The sequence below is a fragment of the Coregonus clupeaformis genome, chromosome 13, assembly GCF_020615455.1.
Source record: "Coregonus clupeaformis isolate EN_2021a chromosome 13, ASM2061545v1, whole genome shotgun sequence".
In the NCBI taxonomy this organism is placed as follows: domain Eukaryota; kingdom Metazoa; phylum Chordata; class Actinopteri; order Salmoniformes; family Salmonidae; genus Coregonus; species Coregonus clupeaformis.
In genome coordinates, this window is record NC_059204.1 from 45,818,371 (window position 1) to 45,843,877 (window position 25,507).

Genomic DNA, 25,507 nt, shown 5'->3' on the forward strand with positions numbered 1-25,507 from the left:
CTTACTAACAGACCCCCTTAACATCTCACCCCAACCTGCATACAAACATTCTCGCTCTTCATTATCCCGAGCCTACCCTCACCCATACTCCACTGCATTTGATCCTGCATACATTGCTCTTCTTCTCGGATAGCTTCTGGTTACCACACTGACATGCCGATAGAGAGAAATGCACCTCCTGTGGGAACGCTAGTGGAAACAGTTTTTTTTAACAAGCCCTGGTGGTCAGCTTTCGCAGGCTAGATTCCTCTTATCTTTCTCTCTCTCGCTGTCTCTCTCTCTCTTGCTCTTCCCCTATCACTTTCTCTCTCACACCCTCAATCACACACTCTCTTTGACACACACACAATCTCACCTACTCCCTTGTTCAACCTTGCCTACAATCGAAGCTACAGACTCATAGCAGCTCTAAACAGCAACAGCAGACATAAATGTGTTGCCCCATGAGGGAAGTGCATTTAAAACCAGGAATTACCAATAACTACATGAATGATCAGACCAGGGCAATTCCTCAGAGTGCAAGTGGCAGGGCCTTGCTCTTCTCAGAGAGGACCCCTGGGAAATGTAGTATTTGTCAGTCAGCAGTAATGTTCTGCAGCATTCACAGAATATCATTATAGTATAAACCACGTACTTTACAGTATTACCATTTCAGTCAAAGCTGAGCCACATACTTTACAGTATATCTCATATATATGTAATAAACTCCTCTTAAACCATTTAAATGGATTATAACACCTTCTGAAACCATTGTTCTCCCAACAATGAATAATAGATTTGGTAAATTTTTCTTCAGCTAATTGGTCCGTTCATTTATTCTTCCTGTCTCTCTGTATTGATTTGAGATTGATTAGACTCAGCCTCAACTGTCTGATTACCGACGATGGACTACTGTATCTGTCATCGAATGGGTGCCATCTCAAATTCAGCTACACCAAACGGATACTAAGATATATTTAATATTATACTCAAATCCAAAATATTGGTGAAATGATCATATCATAATTTGCTCATCGACCCTGCTAATATTTTGAGAATAGAGAAAAGGAGGAAGCTTCTGAGATTGGCGGAGTCCTCCAACTGCACTCATCAATTCACCCTGTAGATCTTACATCTAAGGATTCGACTAAATTCAAAGGCCAGCATTTAACGCAAAAAAAAAAGCAGTGGATGTTTGCTGTTTAATTCATATTCTTTCTGCATTTCCCACTTGTCTCTTTGTTTCTGATCTCTCTCTTCCGCCTTTCTCCATCCCTCTATTTCTCTCTGGTCACCCAGGTGACCATCTCTGTGGATGGGATCCTGACCACCACTGGCTACACCCAGGAGGACTACACCATGCTAGGCTCAGATGACTTGTTCTACATTGGCGGGAGTCCCAACACAGCTGACCTCCCTGGCTCCCCGGTCAGCAATAACTTCATGGGCTGTCTCAAAGATGTAAGTACTGTATTGTTCAGCAGCCCTCATCAGGGAACTCTGATCTTGGAATACACAAATACACAGTGCTTTTGTTGAGCTGTTTTCAGATTCACAAACACCATTCACTTTGTAAAATGGCAGCTCTTTTAGGTATGTGCCTGTAACGTAGACACTGGGAGTCAAGAAGCAGGTGGTAAGTTTAATATAACAAAGAACATGGAAGGATACAACATAGGAGTAGCGTCTTGACATGAAACACAGAAACAATACTGGCTGGGGAAAGAACATAAGGGAATGCCAGCTAAAGGGGAGGTAATGGAGTCCAGGTGTGCCTCATGATGAAGCACAGGTGTGCGTAATGATGGTTACCAGGTGTGCGTAATGATGGTTACCAGGTGTGCGTAATGATGTTTACCGGGACTGGTGGTTAGTAAACCGGCGACGTCGAACGCCGGAGGGGATGATGTTGGGATCCAGAATGTCCTCCACCGGAACCCAACACTGCTCCTCAGGGCCGTACCCCTCCCAGTCCACCAGGTACTGGAGCCGACGCCCACGACCTCACGAGTCCAGTAGGGATCTCACGGCATAGGCGGGACCTCCCTCAACGTCCGGGGGGGCGGAGGGGTGTCGTGGGGGACAGCATCAGCCAGGAGACCAGGAACCACCGGCCTGAGAAGGCAGACATGAAAAGAAGGTGAGATACGGTAGTCACTGGGAAGCTGTAACCTATACATCACCTCATTGACCCTCCCGATAACCTTTAACGGCTCCACAAACCGGGGGCTCAGCTTCTTGCAGGGCAGGCGGAGTGGGAGGTTCCTGGTAGAGAGCCAAACACGATCACCAGGATGGAACACGGGAGTCTCACAGCGGTGGCGGTCTGCCTGCTCCTTCTGACGGTGGACGGCGTGCTGGAGTCTCACGTGAGCCTCGCTCCACACTTCTTCTGCGAGCCTGAACCACTCATCCACCGCAGGAGCGTCGGTTTGGCCCGGGGTCCACGGAGCCAGGGCCGGCTGAAAACCCAGAACACACTGGAAGGAAGTCAGCCCGGTGGAGGAGTGACGTAACGAATTCTGGGCGTACTCCGCCCATGGAAGGAATTGGGCCCACTCTCCCTGCCGGTCCTGGCAGTGACTCCTCAGGAACCTCCCCAGCTCCTGGTTCATCCTCTCCACCTGCCCATTAGACTGAGGCCTATACCCAGAAGTGAGGCTGACCGTGACCCCAAGCTTCTCCATAAAGGCTCTCCATACCCGTGATGTGAATTGGGGGCCACGGTCGGAGACTATGTCCTCCGGAGGGCAATAGTGCCGGAAGACCTGCTGGAACAGTGCCTCAGCGACCTGGAGAGCAGTAGGGAGACCAGAGAGAGTGATGAAACAACAGGATTTGGAGAATCTATCCACAACCACCAAAATGGTGGTGAAACCGTCAGAGGAGGGGAGATCAGTGACAAAGTCAATGGATAGATGGGACCAGGGACACTGAGGCACAGGAAGGAGTTTCCCTGCTGGAGCGTGCCGGGGAGATTTGGTTTGAGCACATACGGAACAGGAGTTGACGTAGCAAATAACGTCCTGCACCAAGGTAGGCCACCAATACTTCTCGGAGATAGATTGAGTGGTACGAGAAATACCTGGATGTCCAGCGATGACAGCTGTGTGCGCCCAGGTCAGCAGCCGATCCCTTATCCTCGTGGGAACGTAGATGCACTCAGGAGGACAGGTAATGGGTGCGGGCTCCCTCTCCAGAGCCTGACGAATGTCCACATCTACGTCCCAGACCACAGGGGCTACGACTCGAGAGGAAGGGATTATGGGTGCACTCTGGACAGGACCCTCTCCCGAATTGTAGAGATGGGACAGGGCATCGGCTTTGGTGTTCTTTGAACCTGTGCAGCTTGAAGTCAAATCTCGTAAAGAAAAGGGCCCACCTTGCATCGCGGATTCAGCCTCCTCGTTGTCCGTATGTACTCCAGGTTCAGATGGTCGGTGAGGATGACGAATGGGTCCTTGGTGCCCTCCAGCCAGTGTCTTCACTCCTCTAATGCCTACTTCACCGCCAGGAGCTCTCGAATGCCGACGTCATAATTCCTCTCTGCAGGGGACAGTTTCTTAGAGTAATACGCACACGGATACAATTTTTGTGGATTACCTTGTTGTTGAGACAGAACTGCCCCCACGCCCACCTCTGAAGCATCCACCTCCACCACAAAAGGTATCGTGGGATCTAGGTGTTTGAGCAATGGGGCGGAGGTGAAACGTCCCTTCAGTAGGCAGAAGGCCTCGTCAGCTGCTGGACTCCACACCAACCTACGGGGACCACCCTTGAGGAGAGAGGTGAGAGGAGGGGCAATGGAGCTAAAGTTCCTGATGAAACGGCGGTAGAAGTTGGCAAACCCCAAAAACCGTTGTAACCCCTTTATGGTGGTTGGGACTGGCCACGACCTGACCTCATCTACCTTCTTGACGTCCATCATCACTCCTTGCGGGCTGATCTGGTAGCCTAGATAGGAGACAGCTTCCTGATGAAACTGGCACTTCTCAGCCTTGACAAACAGTTGGTTAGCCAGGAGGCGTTCCAGGACTACTTGGACGTGAGCGATGTGATCCTCCAAGGTAGGCGAGTAGACCAGGATGTTGTCGATATACACGATCGCCTGGCGTCCGAGCATGTCCCGGAACACCTCGTTGACGAATGCCTGGAACAGTGACGGAGCATTGGCTAAGCCAAATGGCATCACCAAGTACTCGTAGTGACCAGACATCGTGCTAAAAGCTGTCTTCCATTCATCCCCCTCTCAGATGAGATTGTATGCACTCCGCAGGTCCAATTTGGTAAAGAACCGGGCCCCGCGGAGCTGTTCGATGGCTGCCGGCACCAACGGCAGAGGGTAACGGTACTTGGTGGTGATCTCATTGAGTGCTCTGTAATCAATACACGGACATAAACCTCCATCCTTCTTTGCCATGAAGAAGAATCCTGCAGATGCAGGAGAAGTGGACGTGCGGATGAAACGTTGTTGGAGCGCATCCTGGATGTACTCCTCCATGGCCTTGGTCTCAGCCACCGACAGAGGGTAGATGTGTCTGTGAGGGGGCGCAGAGCCTGCAAGCAGGTCGATGGCACAGTCCCAGAGGCGATGAGGAGGGAGACAGGTGGCGCGGGTTTTGGAAAATACCTCCCGCAGGTCCTGGTATACCTCCGGGATGTTGGGCTGAAGGGCAAGGCAACCACAGGACTCTCAACCGATGTGGATGGTGGGGTTGAAGCCAAGGGATGCTGAGGATGATATTGTGAGATGGTGATGAAGAAAATAATGTTCTCCTGATGAATGAACTCCATGGTGAAGGTGAGTGGTTTGGTGATGTGTCCCGGAACCTAATGGCTGATTATCGAGGGCTTGAACCGGGAAAGGAGAAGGTAATATGAGGTGATGTTAAGAGAGGAGGCAAGGGTCTGGTCAATAAAGTTCCCCGCGGCACCGGAATCCACTAACGGTGTAAAAACAGTACGAGGGACAGTCAACTAGTGTGATTGACACCAAAAAGGGTTTGGCAGAAAGTGTTGAAGAGGGGATACTCACACCTGCCCCAGGAGGTGGAAGATCATGTGACCGTCCCTCTGCTCTCGTGGATCCCGAGTTGGAACGTACCAGACATTGCTGGAGCTGGTGCCCTCCTTGACCACAATAGAGACAGAGCCCCAGCTGTCTCAGTCTGCGTCGCTTTGCCGCGGGGAGGCGTGTGACCCCTACCTCCATGGATCAGGCTCTGATCCAATGTGTTCACTGAGGGAGGAAGAGAAAGGATGAGAGTGCCGATGCTCCCAAAGTAGGTTATCCAGATGGATGGCCATCGCGATGAGTGCGTCCAAGGAGAGGTTGTCGTCTCGACAGGCCAGTTTCGTCTGGACCTCTTCTGAATAGCGCACGAAGCGCCGGCTCATTCCATCCGCTGGATGCTGCTACTGTTTGGAAGGTGAGCGCAGCAGTCTGGTCATCCTGCCGTAGTTGGAGTAGGCGCTCACCCCCCTCTCTGCCCTCCACTGGATGATTGAAGATACCTCTGAACAGAGCCTTGAATCCCTCATACGAATCCAGCTCCTCCTCTCCTCTCTCCCAGACGGCCGTGGCCCATTCCAACGCCCGCCCAGTCAATAGAGAAATAACCGTGGCAACCTTGGACCTCTCGTGGTGGGGGCTCCCTTCCGGTGTGCAAAGTAGAGGGAGCACTGTAGTAGGAAGCCACAGCATTTAGATGGGGTGCCGTCATATTTGTCCGGGAGGGACAAATGGGCATCGCTGACCTGGGCGGGTTGCTGAATGGGCTGGTGTGCTCGCTCGCTGGATCAACTGGTGGTAGAGTATCCTCCACTAGTTGAAGGCAACGCCTCTCGGGTATGTTCGAGAAGTTTAACACTGCAAAGAACCTCTTCCATAGCCGTCCCCAGTTGCGCCAGCTGGTCGTGGTGTTGACTAAGTAGGTATCCCTGCTCGTCGACCGTCTGGGAGATATTCTGATTACCTGCTGCTTCCATTTTGCGAGGCAGTATTCTGTAACGTAGACGCTGGGAGTCAAGAAGCAGGTGCAGGTGGTAAGTTTAATATAACAAAGAACATGGAACAATACAACATAGGAGTAGCGTCTTGACAAGAAACACAGAAACAATACTGCCTGGGGAAAGAACCTAAGGGAGTGCCAGATAAAGGTAATGAGTGAGGTAATGGAGTCCAGGTGTGCCTCATGATGAAGCGCAGGTGTGCGTAATGATTGATGCCAGGTGTGCGTAATGATGGTTACCAGGTGTGCGTAATGATGGTTACCAGGACCGGTGGTTAGTAAACCGGCGACGTCGAACGCCGGAGGGGAGGAGTTGGGAGTAGCCGTGACAGTGCCACTTGGAATTTAGATGTTAAACCTCCCAGTGCATCACACAGGAAGAACATAGCACGTTTATATTTCTACATTTAGTTAGTTGCTAATTAATGACAGATTGTGACTTTGAACACATGCAGTGCCCTTAGTGTTCAGCTGTGTCCTAAAGAGTCCTAATGTAGATAGCTGTGTTTCATATGCATATCCCCTGGTAATTGGTCATGTATGAATGTAGCTATGGCCTTGAATTATATAATAGCATGACTACCTGGATATGAACTCCAGACTTGCTATTCTGTTGAATAATACAGGTTCTATTTTCCGGGATTAATTACACTTCTGCACTGACACCCCACCCCCACCCTCCCTAGTGACTGCCATGACCTTCCTCGCTATCTCTCTCTCTGTCTGTCTGTCTCCCCCCTCCCTTCCTATCGCTCACTCTCTCTGTCCCCCCTCTCTCGTTCTTTCTCTCTCTGTCTCTCCCTCCATCCCTCCCTCCCTCCCTCCTACTCTCTCTCAGTCAGAGAACATCTGTAATTAATACTATGTTAGTGAGGTCTTAGCTTTACCATCCTGACAGCCAATTTAGACATTGATTTCCTCCATGGATTCCCAGGCAGCACGTCCCTCCCTATGTCTCTGTCTAGTTGACCCTCCCATGTATTAATCATGTCTGCCTCTTCATTGATTGTGCCATGCTTCTCACTGCATCAGCCTCCCAAAGTCTTTGTCCTGTTTTTTACAGGAATCCTAATAACTAGACCAAAGATTTTTATAAATAAACCAAGATAGACCAAAGCCTGTCGTTTCAAATGGGAACAAATGAGTCATAGTGGGCAGAACAAGTAAGGCGGTGGGCAGAGCCAAGCACGAGCTAGCGAGATCCTATTGGCGCGTTCTAGCCTACATTTGCATATTTCCGTTAAGGAACGCCTACTCTGTGAAGTGTGCATGTGCAATAACTCAATTCACCTTTGCACTCCTTCTAAACAACGCACTTTTTTTGTCTACAAAACTTAGCCCACTCTGTTCGTAACAGATTCTAGTTTTGGGAACAGAAAACTGTGTTGTGATCAAATGTTTCATAGATTAGAAAATTTGCAGCATGTCGGTCAAAATCCATCTCGTTCCATCTTCTCCCACTGCCGGCCACTGGGCTTCCTCTCACTACCATATATGGTAGTGAGTGGAAACGCCAAGCGGATGCTTCACATTTATACATCTGGTGAAATATCTGTTTCATTGTTCTATCTGTGACTATACTGTATACTGCTACAGACTCCTGATGCCTGTTACAGTAGAACGTGGCGATAGATATTGGACTTTGTCAGTGCTGGGAGGGGTCTTTGGGAATTACTGATACATACCTACAGTGCTATGAAAATGTATTTGCTCCTTTTCTTATTTTCTCTATTTTTGCATATGTTTTAGACTGAATGTTGTCAGATCTTCAACCAAAGGGAACCTGCGGAACAAATAACACAAAATGTGGATACTTATTTCATTTATTTAATAAAAAGTGTTTGGCTTTCGCTAGACATAACGGGACCCATGTCGTCCAAAAAGTTGACTCAAGTTTGCCAAAAAGCACCTGGAAGCACCTGGATGATCTGGGTGATGGTTTGGGGAAGCGTTGCTGCTTCAGGACCTGGAAGACTTGCCATCATTGAAGGAACCATGAATTCTGCTCTGTATCAGAGAATTCTAAAGGAGAATGTCAGGCCATCCGTCTGTGAGCTGAAGCTGAAGCACAGCTGGGTCATGCAGCAAGACAATGATCCAAAACACAAGCAAGTCTACATCAGATTGTCTAAAAAGCAAAACATTAAACGTTTTGAAATGGCCTGGTCAAAGTCCAGACATAAACCTGATTGTCCAGACATAATCCTGATTGAGATGTTGTGGCAGGACCTGAAACGAGCAGTTCATGCTCGAAAACCCTAAAATGTCGCTGAGTTAAAGCAGTTCTGCACGGAAGACTGGGCCAAAATTCCTCCACAGAGAGACTGATCAACAACTACAGGAAGTGTTTGGTTGCAGTCATTGCAGCTAAAGGTGAGACAAGCAGTTATTGAGTGTAAAGGGGCAATAACTTTTTCACACAGGGGCATTGGGTGTTGCATAACTTTGTTTAAAAATGTAATTAAATAATGAACAGCATGTTGTGTTATTTGTTCACTCAGGTTCCCTTTATCTGACATGAGGTTTTGGTTGAAGATCTAAGAATATATTCAGTGTAGAAAATATGCAAAAATAGAGAAAATCCGAAAGGCAAATACTTTTTCACAGAACTGTATTTAATCACAGGCTCAGCAATGTATGATTGATGCTACCAAAGGAGATAGACATATTGAGTGTCATCAAAATTCTAACGTAGGGTGAGAACAATTTTGTACTTTTGCATCTATGGCTGAAATAGACTCAACAATTGCATTTTTCATACTTAGTTTTTATATTCTTCTCATTAGATTTTATTTAGGTCTGGCAATTACTGGTAATGGTGCCTTGTGAAACCAAGCCGCTGCCTAGTGTATTTTTAAACAGAGGGACACTAAAATTCTCAACCTGGAGCAGGGCGCCAGTCAGCTTTTTGACTGCAAGTGTGGTGTGAAAATGAAAAACATGTTCAGCTGTGCCTCCCTGCTGCCTCCATCTGTGCATGAGAACAGTGCACATGTGACAGACAGACCGTCAGACAGACAGACAGGGAGATTCTCATTATGGTCTAGTTCTGTCATTTATGAGAGCTTGTGCATTTTATACACTTCAATGAATGACAAATTGTTGCATGGATTCTAAGGTTTGGTATGGAGTACAATCACAGAAAAGAGTGCGGGTTAAGGTAAATAGCAGGACAGAAAGTGGTCTTTCAGCACACCGCAGCCACCCACTCAGTGACAGTCCTGTCCCCTGTCCTACAGGTGGTCTACAAGAACAATGAGTTCAGGCTGGAGCTGTCTCGTCTGGCTGCAGAGCGGGACCCTCAGGTCAGTGTTCACGGCGACCTGACCTTCCACTGTGAGGACGTGGCGGCCCTGGAGCCGGTCACCTTCGACACGCCCGCCGCCTACCTCACCCTGCCCAGGTGGAAAACCAAGAAGACTGGCTCCATCTCTTTTGACTTCCGCACCACGGAGCCCAGCGGCCTGCTGCTGTTCAGCCACGGTGACAGGCGTCTGCAGGGCCTAGACAGACAGCCGGAGGGGCAGTCCAGGGCTGACTACTTTGCTATGGAGCTCCTGGACGGCTTCCTCTATCTGGTGATGGACATGGGCTCTGGCAGCATCAAGATGAAAGCCAGCAACAAGAGGGTCAACGATGGGGAGTGGTGCCATGTGGACTTCCAGAGGGATGGGCGTAAGGGTGAGAGAAAGCACACATGATGAATCTGGTCCTAATGAGGTAGCAGGAATAGCAAGGGTTAAATCCTACTGGCTTGTGAAATTAAATGTACTATACCCATACAGACACACTCATATTTTGGCTTCTTCTTCATGTTTCTTTGCTGCATTCAGAGATGCTGCGTGCATATCCCATTTTAATTAGTCTTATTTTTAGCAGCTATAATCTATGTATGACATTTAGTAAATTGCCTTAACCTATTTCGCAAGTGGCCAATTATACTGTCATCCACCTCATGTGGGGAAATGTCTGCCCTCATTAGCCGTGCTCTGTGATTTGAGCCAGTGTTGCTTACAGCTTACTATTAACAGAGAAATACGGTACGACAAAGACCTGAGACATTCCTGTTCATTAGTCATTTCATAGTTTTACACCTGGTGTACCTTGTGGATTATATTCTATATTATACAGTGAGATTATACAGTGAGACAGCCTTGATACTAGTTGACTCACTCTGACTGTCTTGCCTTCAGGCCTGATCTCAGTGAACAGCCGCAGCATACCATTCTCTGCTAACGAAGGCAGTGAGATCTTAGACCTGGAGGGTGACATGTACCTCGGGGGTCTGCCTGAGGCACGTGAGGGCCTCATCCTCCCCCCAGAAGTCTGGACGGCCCCCCTCAACCTGGGCTACGTGGGCTGCATGCGGGACCTGTTCATGGATGGGCGGAGCCGGGACCTGAGGAGACTGTCAGAGATTCAGAGTGCCTCTGGAGTCAGCAGCTTCTGCACCAGGGAAACACACATCAGGTGTGGCAGAGACATCTGTTCCAACGGTGGGCAGTGCCGCGAGGGCTGGAACCGGCATGTGTGTGACTGCACCAGCACGGGCTACCTGGGCCCCAACTGTGAGAGTGGTGAGAGAGAGGATCAGCGGAATGTAGAAATTATCTCTGCTTGAAATGATACCGCAAAGCTTTTAAAACAAGTTTTATGATGTTTCATACAGACAATGGAGATGAAATCCCTTTTATATGAGTCATTCAAGTGGTAAATTGCCACTCTATTAGTGAATTGGCGGTATGTGAGGAATAAATAGGTGCTGCGTATCAGTGATTCATCAGTATTGCGGTGGTGTTCCATAAATCTGAATAACCCGGCATCTACCACAGATATCATTCTCACAGAGAGAATAGGAGCCCCATTGTGAAGCCATATAGGCTGATAACGTTAGGAGGGAAATAAATGGAATCCTCATCCTATTTGTGGCCTGAATATAAATCTATGAGAGGAGGATGATTACAGAGGCTTCACATAAGAGCACTGTGGTATGTTACAGGCTTTTCCTGCCATCTAGTGTGGCTGCAGGAAACTGCAATCTCTTCAACAGGCATACAAAGAAACTGTTAGATATTGTTCAGCAAAGATTGTAACTGAAATATGAGTTGAAGTAAAACTCTCTGATCTTCATTTGATATTTTATTCTGAATCATGCGCTTATTCAGTATTGGGTGTAAAGGAATATATTTCCTACTGTATGGGAACATTTGTGACAAAGACATTTGCTAACGCTGTCTCCCTGTCCTTGGTGCCCACACACAGAGGCCACGGTGCTGAGCTACGATGGCAGCATGTATCTGAAGGTGACGCTGCCGTTGAGCATGCACACGGAGGCCGAGGACGTGGCGCTGCGCTTTATGTCCCAGAGGGCCTTTGGGCTGCTTGTGGCCACTACCTCCCAAGACTCCGCTGACACCCTGCGTCTGGAGCTGGACGCGGGCCGGGTCAAACTCACCGTCAACCTGGGTAATGCTAACAATGCTAACGGTATAGGCGTATGAGTCCTCACGGCTTCTCAGTTAGAGTACTCATGATGTCATGGGAAAAGGTATTGTACTACATATACCCCCCTTTTCCTCAGCATTACACAATCTATATACATCTCTATGTATCACCTCTGTGTTTTCTCTCTTTCCCTATCCCTGTTTCTCTCTCACCCATTCCCTGGTCCATCCCAACCCTTTCAGCCTGGCCTGTGTGTCTGCAGTCCTACGAACAGGCAGCCAGAGAGACCAACTCACGTATAAACACACTGTATCATCATGACAGATACATTGTAATGGTGTACAACAGATGTTGTAGTTGATGTTCTAGATCACGTGTGCCGTCCACCATGGCTCTCAGATTTGTCCTAACCCAGGAAGAGGAGAGCAGTAGAGAGCCGACCGAGGCAGTAATGGTGCCTGACAGGGCTGTGCCTCAGCTGGTAGCCCTAGTCTCCACATGCCCCATTACATATGTAGGTAGTGAGTCTGGTCCTTGGGTGTTTGGATCCACTGCTTTGTGATGGGGGACAGCTCCAGAGAACACATCAGCCACACTAGCATAGTAGTGTGTAGCCCAGGGTTTTCCAAATTCGGTCCTCGGGACCCCAAGGGGTGCACGTTTTGTTTTTTTTCCCTAGCACTACAAAGCTGATTCAAATAATGAAAGTTTGACGATTAGTTGATTATTTGAATCGGCTGTGTAGTGCTAGGGCAAAAACCAAAACATGCACCCCTTGGGGTCCCGAAACCCTGGTGTAGTGTGTAGTACATAGCCTTCATGGAGGGCTTTGTTATATCCAAAAGACCAAGGAAGCTCTGACTGTATTGGCACATGTTTTGGTAATTGTACGCCATAATGACTATGTACAGTGAGGGAAAAAAGATCCAGAAAAACGCATGTAAAAAATGTTATAAATTGATTTGCATTTCAATGAGGGAAATAAGTATTTGACTCCTCTGCAAAACATGACTTAGTACTTGGTGGCAAAACCCTTGTTGGCAATCACAGAGGTCAGACGTTTCTTGTAGTTGGCCACCAGGTTTGCACACATCTCAGGAGGGATTTTGTTCCACTCCTCTTTGCAGATCTTCTCCAAGTCATTAAGGTTTCGAGGCTGACGTTTGGCAACTCGAACCTTCAGCTCCCCTCCACAGATTTTCTATGGGATTAAGGTCTGGAGACTGGCTAGGCCACCCAGGACCTTAATGTGCTTCTTCTTGAGCCACTCCTTTGTTGCCTTGGCCGTGTGTTTTGGGTCATTGTCATGCTGGAATACCCATCCACGACCCATTTTCAATGCCCTGGCTGAGGGAAGGAGGTTCTCACCCAAGATTTGACGGTACATTGCCCCGTCCATCGTCCGTCCCCCCCCCCCCCAAAGAATAATGTTTCCACCTCCATGTTTGACGGTGGGGATGGTGTTCTTGGGGTCATAGGCAGCATTCCTCCTCCTCCAAACACGGCGAGTTGAGTTGATGCCAAAGAGCTCGATTTTGGTCTCATCTGACCACAACACTTTCACCCAGTTCTCCTCTGAATCATTCAGATGTTAAAATAATAATAATAATAATAATAATAATAGAATAATAATAAGCCATTTAGCAGACGCTTTTATCCAAAGTGACTTACAGTCATGCGTGCATACATTTTTGTGTATGGGTGGTCTCGGCGATCGAACCCACTACCTTGGCGTTACAAGCGCCGTGCTCTACCAGCTGAGCTACAGAGGACCACAATGTTCATTGGGAAACTTCAGATGGCCCTGTATATGTGCTTTCTTGAGAAGGGGGACCTTGCGGGCGCTGCAGGATTTCAGTCCTTCACGGCGTAGTGTTTTAACAATTGTTTTCTTGGTGATTATGGTCCCAGCTGCCTTGAGATCATTGACAAGATCCTCCCGTGTAGTTCTGGGCTGATTCCTCACCGTTCTCATGATCATTGCAAGTCAACGAGGTGAGATCTTGCATGGAGCCCCAGGCCGAGGGAGATTGACAGTTCTTTTGTGTTTCTTACATTTGCGAATAATCGCACCAACTGTTGTCACCTTCTCACCAAGCTGCTTGGCGATGGTCTTGTAGCCCATTCCAGCCTTGTGTAGGTCTACAATCTTGTCCCTGACATCCTTGGAGAGCTCTTTGGTCTTGGCCATGGTGGAGAGTTTGGAATCTAATTGATTGATTGCTTCTGTGGACAGGTGTCTTTTATACAGGTAACAAGCTGAGATTAGGAGCACTCCCTTTAAGAGTGTGCTCCTAATCTCAGCTCGTTACCTGTATAAAAGACACCTGGGAGCCAGAAATCATTCTGTAGCTCAGCTGGTAGAGCATGGTGCTTGTAACGCCAGGGTAGTGGGTTTGATCCCCGGGACCACCCATACACAAAAAAATGTATGCACGCATGACTGTAAGTCGCTTTGGATAAAAGCGTCTGCTAAATGGCATATTATTATTATTATTATTATACTGATTGAGAGGGGGTCAAATACTTATTTCCCTCATTAAAATGCAAATCAATTTATAACATTTTTGACATGCGTTTTTCTGGATTTTTTGTTTGTTATTCTGTGTCTCACTGTTCAAATAAACCTACCATTAAAATTATAGACTGATCATTTCTTTGTCAGTGGGCAAACGTACAAAATCAGCAGGGGATCAAATACTTTTTTCCCTCACTGTGGTGAGGAGATTGTCCACAGCATGATTCTCTCTGGCTCTAAATGCATAAGGCTTCAGTGTGGTTATGAGTATGCAAATCAGCCCTTTCCTCTGTCTGTAGTCTACCTAACTGCCCACTACCACATGGGTTGTACACACACCGGGAGGCATATCTGAAATCAACCTGGGATTTAACGTATGATTACTTTCTAGGTTTTAATACAGTCATGAAAAGCCTACTAACGTTATTACAGTAATGATATACCACAAACATGGTGATTTTACTCTGATTGCAGGACACATTACTGGTCCTCCTGAGTGTAGTGGAGAGTTACCATTACCTCCCTCAGCTCTTGTGTTAGTGGGTGCTGTATGGTTGCCATGGTGAGGAAAAGGCTGGTTTTGACTGAAGCTTGTCCCCTGATGGTGGTCTCTCAACAAAAAAAATGCAGAACGTACCTTGAAGGATGTGAAATGTTGTTTTTTGTTCTCTTTTTTAATATTGATCTTTTGTATTTATTTTTATCTCACCATCTCTCTCTCTCTCTCTCTCACCAGATTGTATCAGGATAGACTGTAACCTCAGTAAGTGGCTCCTATCATTATTTACTGTACTTCAGAACAACTGTGTCTTATACCTTATGTTCTGCTACTGTCTGTTTTAATATTAATACTATTAAATGCATTTAACATTAGTCATATACAATATTTATCCCAATGAAGTACTACAATCACATGGTTGTCTTGAAAAATTTAAAGGACTGTAAGGTAAATATCAAATACTGTATGAGGCTGAACATCATTTGGTAAACCATTCTCTAGTTTAAGCAACAAATGTCAGAATCATAAAATTATCCCTTATTCATTACATCAGCAAAATACCATCTGTTAATTGGTTCTCAGTGCTCCTCATAGAAACAACAGTGGGGGTAGATCCCTGCTACTTCTATCAGTAATGTACTCTAACTACCACCAGATGGCAATATAGCACTGGGTTTTGGGAAAACATTTTCCAATGAGTTTTAACAATACATGTCCTGGTGACCTATGGGAACTGTTGTCTATACAATTGAGTTTTTCAAATACATGTAACTGCTTCGGTTTGTATGTTGGTTAGTACAGGTATAAACCTATACTAAGGGTAAGAGGATATGTTGTACATTTTCTTTCCTGAGATCATTTGATACAAAGCGATGTTGTGTTTTCCATTTTGAACCTGAAATAGCAACCTTAAGTATGTTGCTGCAGAGTTGTCCTATGAATTTAGATGGATTGAAGTTTAATGGCAGTAAAAATTCTTAATTGACTTTTAAATAGACACAATTAGCCAGTAGTTAAACTAAATGATAGTCAATTAAAGCCCTCGACCATCTCGGAGAGCCTCTGTTTAAGCCCAAGCTTGCCATGCATTTTAAACAGTCCTCTGATTTGGCCACTTAGAAGCACAATTTTAACACATCATTGGAAGAATGCTAAGAGGTAAGCATAGAGAGAGGAACATTAACAATTTACAAAACAGGAGGGAAAAAATATCATGGTTGAATGTTGCCCAGGGTAAAAGTTGAGGCTATCTGCTGTATACAGTATGGGTAGTGGTAAGTCATAACTAAGAAACGCTGCAGGGACCTGACTGGGTCTTGATGGCTCCAAGCCTTTTCACACCATGTTGTCTTATCAGGCCAATTGGCTCATCCATTGTGGATAGAGGGGTGTAGACTGCTGCAGGGTATTCTGTCTAGGAGCTGTCCATGGTCCTGATTGGCTCACCAGGGTGCACTGTCTTCTGTAGGCCACACACAGCTTCAGCAACCTACAACATACCCGCATCACATATACAGTGCATTCGGAAAGTATTCAGACCCCTTCCCTTTTTCCACATTTTGTTTTACGTAACAGCCTAATTCTAAAATTGATTAAATAAATACAAATCCTCATCAATCTACACACAATACCCCATAATGACTAAGCGAAAACAGGTTTTTAACATTTTTATCAGAAATACCTTATTTACATAAGTATTCAGACCCTTTGCTATGAGACTCGAAATTAAGCTCAGGTGCATCCTGTTTCCATTGATCATCCTTGAGAGGTTTCTACAACTTGATTGGAGTCCACCTGTGGTAAATTCAATTGATTGGACATGATTTGGAAAGGCGCACACCTGTCTATATTAGGTCCCACAGTTGACAGTGCATGTTAGAGCAAAAACCAAGCCATGAGGTCGAAGGAATTGTCCATAGAGCTCCGAGACAGGATTGTGTCGAGGCACAGATCTGGGGAATGGTACCAAAAAATGTCTGCAGCATTGAAGGTCCCCAAGAACACAGTGGCCTCCATCGTTCTTAAATGGAAAAGTTTGGAACCACCAAGACTCTTCCTAGAGCTGGCCGCCCAGCCAAACTGAGCAATCGTGGGAGAAGGGCCTTGGTCAGGGAGGTGACCAAGAACCCGATGGTCACTCTGACAGGGCTCCAGAGTTCCTCTGTGGAGATGGGAGAACCTTCCAGAAGGACAACCATCTCTGCAGCACTCCACCAATTAGGCCTTTATGGTAGAGTGGCCAGACGGAAGCCACTCCTCAGTAAAAGGCACATGACAGCCCACTTGGAGTTTGCCAAAAGGCACCTAAAGGACTCTCAGACCATGAGAAACAAGATTCTTTGGTCTGATTAAACCAAGATTGAACTCTTTGGCCTGAATGCCAAGCGTCACGTCTGGAGGAAACCTGGCACCATCCCTACGGTGAAGCATGGTGGTGGCAGCATCATGCTGTGGGGATGTTTTTCAGCAGCAGGGACTGGGAGACTAGTCAGCATCGAGGGAAAGATGAACGGAGGAAAGTACAGAGAGATCCTTGATGAAAACCTGCTCCAGAGCGCTCAGGACCTCAGACTGGGGCGAAGGTTCACCTTCCAACAGGACAATGACCCTAAGCACACAGCCAAGACAACGCAGGAGTGGCTTTGGGACAAGTCTTTGAATGTCCTTGAGTGGCTCAGTCAGAGCCCGGACTTGAACCCAATCCAACATCTCTGGAGAGACCTGAAAATAGCTGTGCAGCAACGCTCCCCATTCAACCTGACAGAGCTTGAGAGGATCTGCAGAGCTTGTAGCGTCATACCCAAGGAGACTCAAGGCTGTAATCACTGCCAAAGGTGCTTCAACAAAGTACTGCGTAAAGAGTCTGAATACTTGTGTAAATGTGATATTTCAGTTTTTTATTCTTAATAAATGCACAAAAATTTCTAAAAACCTGGTTTTGCTTAGTCGTTATGGGGTATTGTGTGTAGATTGATGAGGGGAAAAAACGATGTAATACATTTTAGAATAAGGCTGTAAAGTAACAAAATGTGGAAAAAGTCAAGGGGTCTGAATACTTTCCGAATGCACTGTATGTTTACATCATAGAAAGAAGGTATACCCAAGTGCGCTTCAGCCCAGCTCAATAGGGAAATCAGGTGCTCGACTGAGGGACTTGTAAATCCCCAAAACATTCCTTACTCCAGGATACTTCAACTGGTGACTATCCGGGAGAATAAAGAAAAAGGAGCACTGTTGCCGGGTAAATCTGATAGATTTTTGACGGGACAAACAAACAATAGACTTACGCTTCGGCCTTCATCAGAGCCTTGATAGAGTGTTCCTTTTTATTTATTCTCCCGGATAGTCACCAGTTGAAGTATCCTGGAGTAAGGAATGTTTACATTATGTTTACATATACTGCTGTATACGGTCAGTATTTTTAAGATAGAGATCTTCTACTGCAATAGAACAGTCCACATCAATGGGTTTACAGTATGTAAATAATGCAGCACTCAAAGCATAGTGCCCCTTAGGTCAATAATGGAGAACACTTTATTTCAAGGGTCTGGAATAAACGTTTTATAAGGCGTTCATAAATTATGTTGATCATTTATTAATCATTACTCCCACATTTATAAACCATTTACGAATCATTCATGTATTTTTGCAGTCCCTAATCTAAAGTCAGTGCTATTTATTCTTTATAAATACTTTATAAATGTTTTATTTATTTTCATTTCTGCAGAACCTTGTAAAAAACAAAAAAAGCACACATCACAGGATGTTTAAATAAATATATATACATGTGTGAATAACTAGCTTACTAACATTTGCAAATGTGGGAGTAATGATAAATATATGGTTTGTAAATGCATTATAAATGGTTTATTAAGGTCCCTTAAAATAAAGAATTACCCTATATGTTTCATTTTGACATGTAATAGACCTACTCATGTTGGACTACGTATTTTAATAAGTATACTGTTACATCTAAAAAGGACCCATTTGTTGTAAGAAAAGAATGTCATTAGCATGCTTTGATTAGCATCAATAGCTTACAAGTCTCAACTCAGCCATTATGTACTGTATCATCACCATGCCTTTGAGGCTAGCCTTATTAAAATCATACTAATCAAATACTCTGGATAAAATTTGCCAAGGAAATGGCTAGTTTAAAGCTACTGATGCCGTAGTCCTTCTCCCCATCGTCTATACAAAGCCTGACAAGCCCAGTGAGACTAAATAAAAGCACACGTCAAATGAACTGAAATCAGAACACAGAATGTAAACCCACAGTGTACTATACCTGTGCCTTCGGTATATCAAGATGCAGTCACTGCAGAAGGACATTCAATTTACCGTAATGTAAAGAATAGCTGTGTGCATTAATTCTCCTTTAATGTTCAGCTTTTTTTTTTTTTATAATCGAAACTGTGCGTAATTCAAACTGATATACATTTTGCATTTGTGTCAATGGAGTATTTGTGTGAGAGGTTGATTTATGTGTGCAGCTCTGTGAAAGAGGTAATGTGTCTCAATCCATAGCTGGGAAGGGACCTCTACTGTTTCTGCAAGAATAGCTCAGTATCATTTTTTATTCAATAATTTCTTGCTGGTATTGCTTGGTCAATTGAAGATAAGTGAAGTCTTTCTAGTTACCTAATTAATCATTGCTGGCCTAACTGTTAATTGCTCATCTCTTGTGCTGTGGTTTCTGTTGACAGTCTGACTCATCAGTGCCTGTATTGGAGGCGGAGGTGTTTCACCTCTCCTAGGCAATCAGCAATTAGTGTTAATACGTCAGTCTCCCCTGTTTTTTCAGCAGCAGCTGTAAGCAGCGGTCTTGTCAAGCTGTGGTCTTGTTGCCAAAACAATGACTGTTGCCGAAACAAAGATAGTTCTGCCGACTTGTTCTAGAGTTATTGGAGGAAGGAAAGAGTCGAAGGCTCTACACCACTCTCTCATTTGAGTATCTTACCTAGTTATTTTCAGATCTCATTTTGCTATTTTCTAGCTTTGTCAACTATAAATGTGTTTTCTATACCTGTTCGCTCCTCTCCCTGTAGGCTTTACAGACGCTCCCCACCCCTTGGCTGCAACCCTTCTAATGTAGTGTACCCTGCGTGCATAACCCATGTGGAAGTCCTGATCTCCTGCAGCGTTTGGAACTGCAGATCTGTGGTCAAGAACGGCGAGTTCATCTCAGCCTATGCTGCCCTTCAGTCCCTAGACTTTTTGTCCCCGACGGTGACATGGTTCACCCCAGAGAACACTGCTACTCCAGCTGCTCTCTCTTCATCTGACTATGTTCTCTCATAGTCCAAGAACATCTGGTATTTGTATTTGGTCGTGGTGGTGGTGGCAGACAATCTCTGGAGACCTTCTCACTTCCCTCATCAATGTATCCCTCACCACTGGCTGCGTCCCCTCTGACTTCAAGAAGACCAGAGTCGCTCTCCTCCTGAAGAAACCAACACTCCACCCCTCTGACGTAAAGAACGACTGACCAGTATCCCTTTATTTTGTTCCCAAAACACTGCTGCTGTCTCTGACCAACTCTCTTGTTATCTCTCTCAGAACAATCTTCTTGAAACAAACCAGTCAGGCTTCAAGACAGCTCACTCAACTGTGACCGCTCTCCTCTGTGTAACGGAGGCTCTCCGCTCTGCCAAAGCTGACTCTCTGTTCTCATTCTGCTAGATCTATTCGCTGCCTTCAACACCATGAACCATCAGATCCTCCGCTCCACCCTCCCAGGGCTGGGCGTCTCAGGCTCTGCACAATCCTGGTTTGTATCCTACCTGGCAGGTCGCTCCTATCAAGTCACTTGGCTCCGTCATATCCTCACATGGTTTCTTCCATCATTGCTATGTGGATGACACTCAACTACTTTTCTCTTTCCCCCCATCCTGACACCCAGGTTGCGACATGCATCTCTGTGTGCCTGGCAGACATCTCAGCCCACTGCTACAGGGGGTCAGTTCCCGCTCAGCCCAGTTAAAGCTCTTCTATGTCCTGTCACCCCAATGGTGGAACAAGCTTCCCCACCCCTAATGTCAGGACAATGGGAGTCCCTGCCCATCTTCTGAAAACGTCTGAAACCCTACCTTTTCAAAGAGTTTATTAAATAAATCCATCCCCCCACCTCACTGTGGATATGTACTGATATGCTTTCTGACACATCAGAATTCCTACTTTTCAGCCCACTACTATAGCCCTTACATAACTAGCTTGCCAACTTCTAACTCGTATGTGCTTGTTCCTGGTGGAGTTGCTCTCGCTGCTGAAGCACAGTGTAGGTGTTTGGGCTGAAGCTCAGTAAGTAGACAGCAGGGGAGCCCACCTCTGAGGCCAGACCAACACTGCTTTAACACAGTTCATTTCAGATGAAAAGTCCCATCTCCTCCTCTCTGCATATATTTCTCTGTACCTCCCTCCACCTGCTCAGTAGACTGTTGTGTTGATTTAGTGGGTAAACAGGGTTTGGTAGGACAAACCCACAGTCAATAAAAAGGAACAGGACTGGGGATCCATACTAAGGTCTGGAGTTTATTTGGGGATAATAGACATGCTTTTATAATCGGGCTGAAAACAGACTGACAGTATGTTGTTGTTTTACGATTGTTACAAGGTTTCACTTTTGAAAAGCACTGCTCTGCCTCAGGCCTAGCAGTTTCTAACATTAGTTGTCATTCTTAGACACTCTAATCATGTCAATAGTAATAAAAACAGAACTTGACGTTATACAATGAATATTCACCGGTAGTATGTGTTTACACAGGACCCATATCTATCAGATAAGTGTGTAGTTGGTCTATAATGTTACCCCTTGCTGAGACACTTGCTCTGCTGTTAAGCTCAACAAGCCAGTGGCCTCTCTCTCCCAGTGGAAGAAACAGTGGAGTATTTGGAAACCAATTGATGTCATCAGCTGCAGCGTTCCTGTAGCAGCCAGTGTCCTCTCTATGTCTCCTGGGATTTTTATACACCCTGAGCTCAATTAGACAGACAAACCCCCTGAGGCCCAGCAGGCTGAGGCATGACCAATTAGCTTTGCCAGCCATGTCAGAACTTCTTTGAACTGCTGTGTTGGTCGCCTGTTGCATAACCACTGATCGGGGGTGACGGTGCTGCAGTGGCGAAGCTTCCGCATTGTGACCTATTTTCAAACCGAACCTTGAGAGCTGGAAAAAAAAGCGGAAGATTTAGCAGAAATCCTTGAGCTATAAACCAGTATCCACTGGCCAAGCCTCTGGATACTACTTAAGTTGTTAGCTGGTAGTCTAAGGGGTTCATATATGATTTCACAAACTGATTTGAGTCATATGATACAAAATAGAAGTACATATTCAATAAGCATTTAGCACTTGTGATGAGCGACAATGCACAGTACAATATTTCTTAAACACTCTCAACTCAATGGTCAATGGAGTGGTATCAACCCCTTGGAAACCACGTCTTTGATGTGTTTGACACCATTCCATTTACTCCATTCCAGCCATTATTATGAGCCATCCTCCCCTCAGCAGCCTCCACTGGCAGGGAGTATCAGGAAGTATACATGGAGTGTACCAAACATTAGGAACACCTTTTTGCCCTCAGAACAGCCTCAATTCGTTGGGGCATGGACTCTACAAGGTGTCGAAAGCATTCCACAGCGATGCTGGCCCATGTTGACTCCAATGCTTTCCACAGTTGTGTCAAGTTGGCTGGATGTCCTTTAGGTGGTGGACCATTCTTGATACACACGGGAAACAGAGCAGCGTTGCAGTTCTTGACACAAACCGGTGCGCCTGGCACCTACTACCATACCCCGTTCAAAGGCACTTAAACACTTTTCACCCTCTGAATGGCACACATACACAATCCATGTCTCAAATGTCTCAAGGCTAAACATACTTATTTAACCTGTCTCCTCCCCTTTATATACACTGATTGAACTTGATTTAACAAGTTACATCAATAAGGGATCATAGCTTTCACCTGGATTCACCTGCACAGTCTGTCATGGAAAGGTGTTCTTAATGTTTTGTACACTCAGTGTATTTTATCCATTTAAATCCATTTAAGATCCCTTGGAAAAGGATATTCTGTATGAATGTGCTCTGGTGTTGACTTCAACCTTTCTTCTCCACAGGTAAAGGCCCAGAGACACTGTTAGCAGGACAGAAGCTGAACGACAATGAGTGGCACTCAGTGAAGGTGGTGCGTCGTGGGAAGAACCTGCAGCTCTCTGTGGACAACGTGACTGTGGAAGGTAAGATGGTAGAGCAGAGTCAAACCATGAGATGAAGGGAAACTGTGATCATCATGGTACACTACATCTCTGCCCATCAACATGAATTTATTCCACCCCAGGCCATATGACCGGTGCCCATACTCGCCTGGAGTTCCACAACATTGAGACGGGCATCATGACCGAGCGCCGTTTTATCTCCGTGGTGCCATCTAACTTCATAGGGCACCTGCAGGCCCTCTCATTCAATGGCGTGCCCTACCTGGACCAGTGTAAGAACGGAGACATCTCCTACTGCGAGCTCAACGCCCGCTTCGGCATGCGCCACATCGTGGCTGACCCTGTGACCTTCCACAGTCGGGCTAGCTGCCTGGCCTTCTCCACCCTGCAGGCCTATGCCTCCATGCACCTCTTCTTTCAGTTCAAGACCACCAGCCTCGATGGCCTGCTGCTCTTCAGCTCTGGAGACGGCAGTGACTTCATCGTTGTGGAGCTGGTCAAAGGGTGAGTGGTGTGGTGGGGGTTAGGAAGGGGTGAAGCTCCACCTAGCTATTCAATTGACTTGGGTAATTGGTTGGAGGTTGTTTTTAGACCAGAAGAAGCCATTATTTGTAAATGTTGTATAATTTGTCTACATGCAGACCTCCCTTGCAAAATGAGGCCTTGGTCTCAATATAATTTCCCTGTTAAAAAAGAAAGAAAAAAATGTGTTCAACCTATTTTGCAACCTATTTTTCCAGATACTGTAACCATGCAGAGGGTGTGGGATGAATGAATAATAACACAGCTCACTGTTCCTCGTTTTTCTAGCTCAACAAGTTATTTCGTGTTACACGGAATCATTTTATTCTGTCAGCTGGAGGCATATAAAGGGAATGTTTCAGAATGTTTTGTTCACTGAAAATGATTTTGTAAAAAGAGAAGGATAGAATGAGTAAGAGTGAGAGAGCAAACAATAATGGCCACAGATGTTTAACCGCAGTCCAGGTTTGCCCAGAAATACTGTCGCTCAGTAAGCAATTAGTCAGCAGGAGTTGTCCATAACTGTGGAGCCTGCAGCAGCAACACACATCACTCTGGATCCATGGGCTGGAGAGAGAACTCAGTCATAGCACTCTCAGTACGGCTAGTACTTCACTTTCTATGAAGGCACCTACACATTCTCTGATGAAGTTTGTATGAATATTATCGATTTACAGTATTTCAAGAAAACAGGATGTTGCAAGATCGTCCCTATCCATTTAATTTCCATTAAATACATACATAGATATATATTTGTCATTCTGTAAATGGCCTACTTCATGGTGTAATGCTGTGTTGTAGGTACATTCATTACGTGTTTGACCTGGGGAACGGGCCGTCACTCATGAAGGGCAACTCTGAGAAGCCTCTCAACGACAACCAGTGGCACGATGTGGTGGTCTCCCGGGACGACAATAACGTGCACATCCTCAAAATCGACTCCCACACCGTCACCCAGCACTCCAACGGAGCCCGCAACCTGGATCTCAAAGGTATGGTATACACTACCCCTTCTCAAAACTGGCTCCAGCCACTATACGTTTATGCAGGTAATATACCAGGGCTATTCAACTGTATTCTTACGGGGGCCAGATTTGAAAAAGGTTATTTACAGGGCGGCCAGACATTTTATCATAGGTACACTTCAACTGTGAGAGACGGAATCTAAACCAAAAATCCAGAAAATCACATTGTATGATTTTTAAGTAATTAATTTGCATTTTATTGCATGACATAAGTATTTGATCACCTACCAACCAGTAAGAATTCCGGCTCTCACAGACCTGTTAGTTTTTCTTTAAGAAGCCCTCCTGTTCTCCACTCATTACCTGTATTAACTGCACCTGTTTGAACTCATTACCTGTATAAAAGACACCTGTCCACACACTCAATGAAACAGACTCCAACCTCTCCACAATGGCCAAGACCAGGGAGCTGTGTAAGGACATCAGGGATAAAATTGTAGACCTGCACAAGGCTGGGATGGACGACAGGACAATAGGCAAGCAGCTTGGTGAGAAGGCAACAACTGTTGGCGCAATTATTAGAAAATGGAAGAAGTTCAAGATGACGGTCAATCACCCTCGGTCTGGGGCTCCATGCAAGATCTCACCTCATGGGGCATCAATGATCATGAGGAAGGTGAGGGATCAGCCCAGAACTACATGGCAGGACCTGGTCAATGACCTGAAGAGAACTGGGACCACAGTCTCAAAGAAAACCATTAGTAACACACTACGCCGTCATGGATTAAAATCCTGCAGCGCACGCAAGATCCCCCTGCTCAAGCCAGCGCATGTCCAGGCCCGTCTGAAGTTTGCCAATGACCATCTGGATGATCCAGAGGAGGAATGGGAGAAGGTCATGTGGTCTGATGAGACAAAAATATAGCTCTTTGGTCTAAACTCCACTTGCTTTGTTTGGAGGAAGAAGAAGGATGAGTACAACCCCAAGAACACCATCCCAACCATGAAGCATGGAGGTGGAAACATCATTCTTTGGGGATGCTTTTCTGAAAAGGGGACAGGACGACTGCACCGTATCGAGGGGAGGATGGATGGGGCCATGTATCGCGAGATCTTGGCCAACAACCTCCTTCCCTCAGTAAGAGCATTGAAGATGGGTCGTGGCTGGGTCTTCCCAGCATGACAACGACCCAAAACACACAACCAGGGCAACTAAGGAGTGGCTCCGTAAGAAGCATCTCAAGGTCCTGGAGTGGCCTAGCCAGTCTCCAGACCTGAACCCAATAGAAAATCTTTGGAGGGAGCTGAAAGTCCGTCTTGCCCAGCGACAGCCCCGAAACCTGAAGGATC

General features: G+C 46.0%; 1 protein-coding gene across 2 annotated transcripts in view; it reads left to right on the top strand.

Annotated features, from left to right (window-relative positions):
- LOC121578931 (neurexin-2-beta-like) overlaps positions 1-25,507 on the top strand; it is a 314,921-nt gene that overhangs the window by 123,731 nt on the left and 165,683 nt on the right. For both annotated transcript variants that reach the window (XM_045224458.1, XM_045224459.1), the window contains exons 7-14: positions 1,279-1,440; positions 9,230-9,671; positions 10,184-10,567; positions 11,253-11,456; positions 14,690-14,716; positions 22,572-22,691; positions 22,793-23,174; positions 23,994-24,184. In XM_045224458.1, coding sequence (XP_045080393.1) covers positions 1,279-1,440; positions 9,230-9,671; positions 10,184-10,567; positions 11,253-11,456; positions 14,690-14,716; positions 22,572-22,691; positions 22,793-23,174; positions 23,994-24,184 — 1,912 coding nt within the window. The remainder of the gene's footprint in view (positions 1-1,278; positions 1,441-9,229; positions 9,672-10,183; positions 10,568-11,252; positions 11,457-14,689; positions 14,717-22,571; positions 22,692-22,792; positions 23,175-23,993; positions 24,185-25,507) is intronic.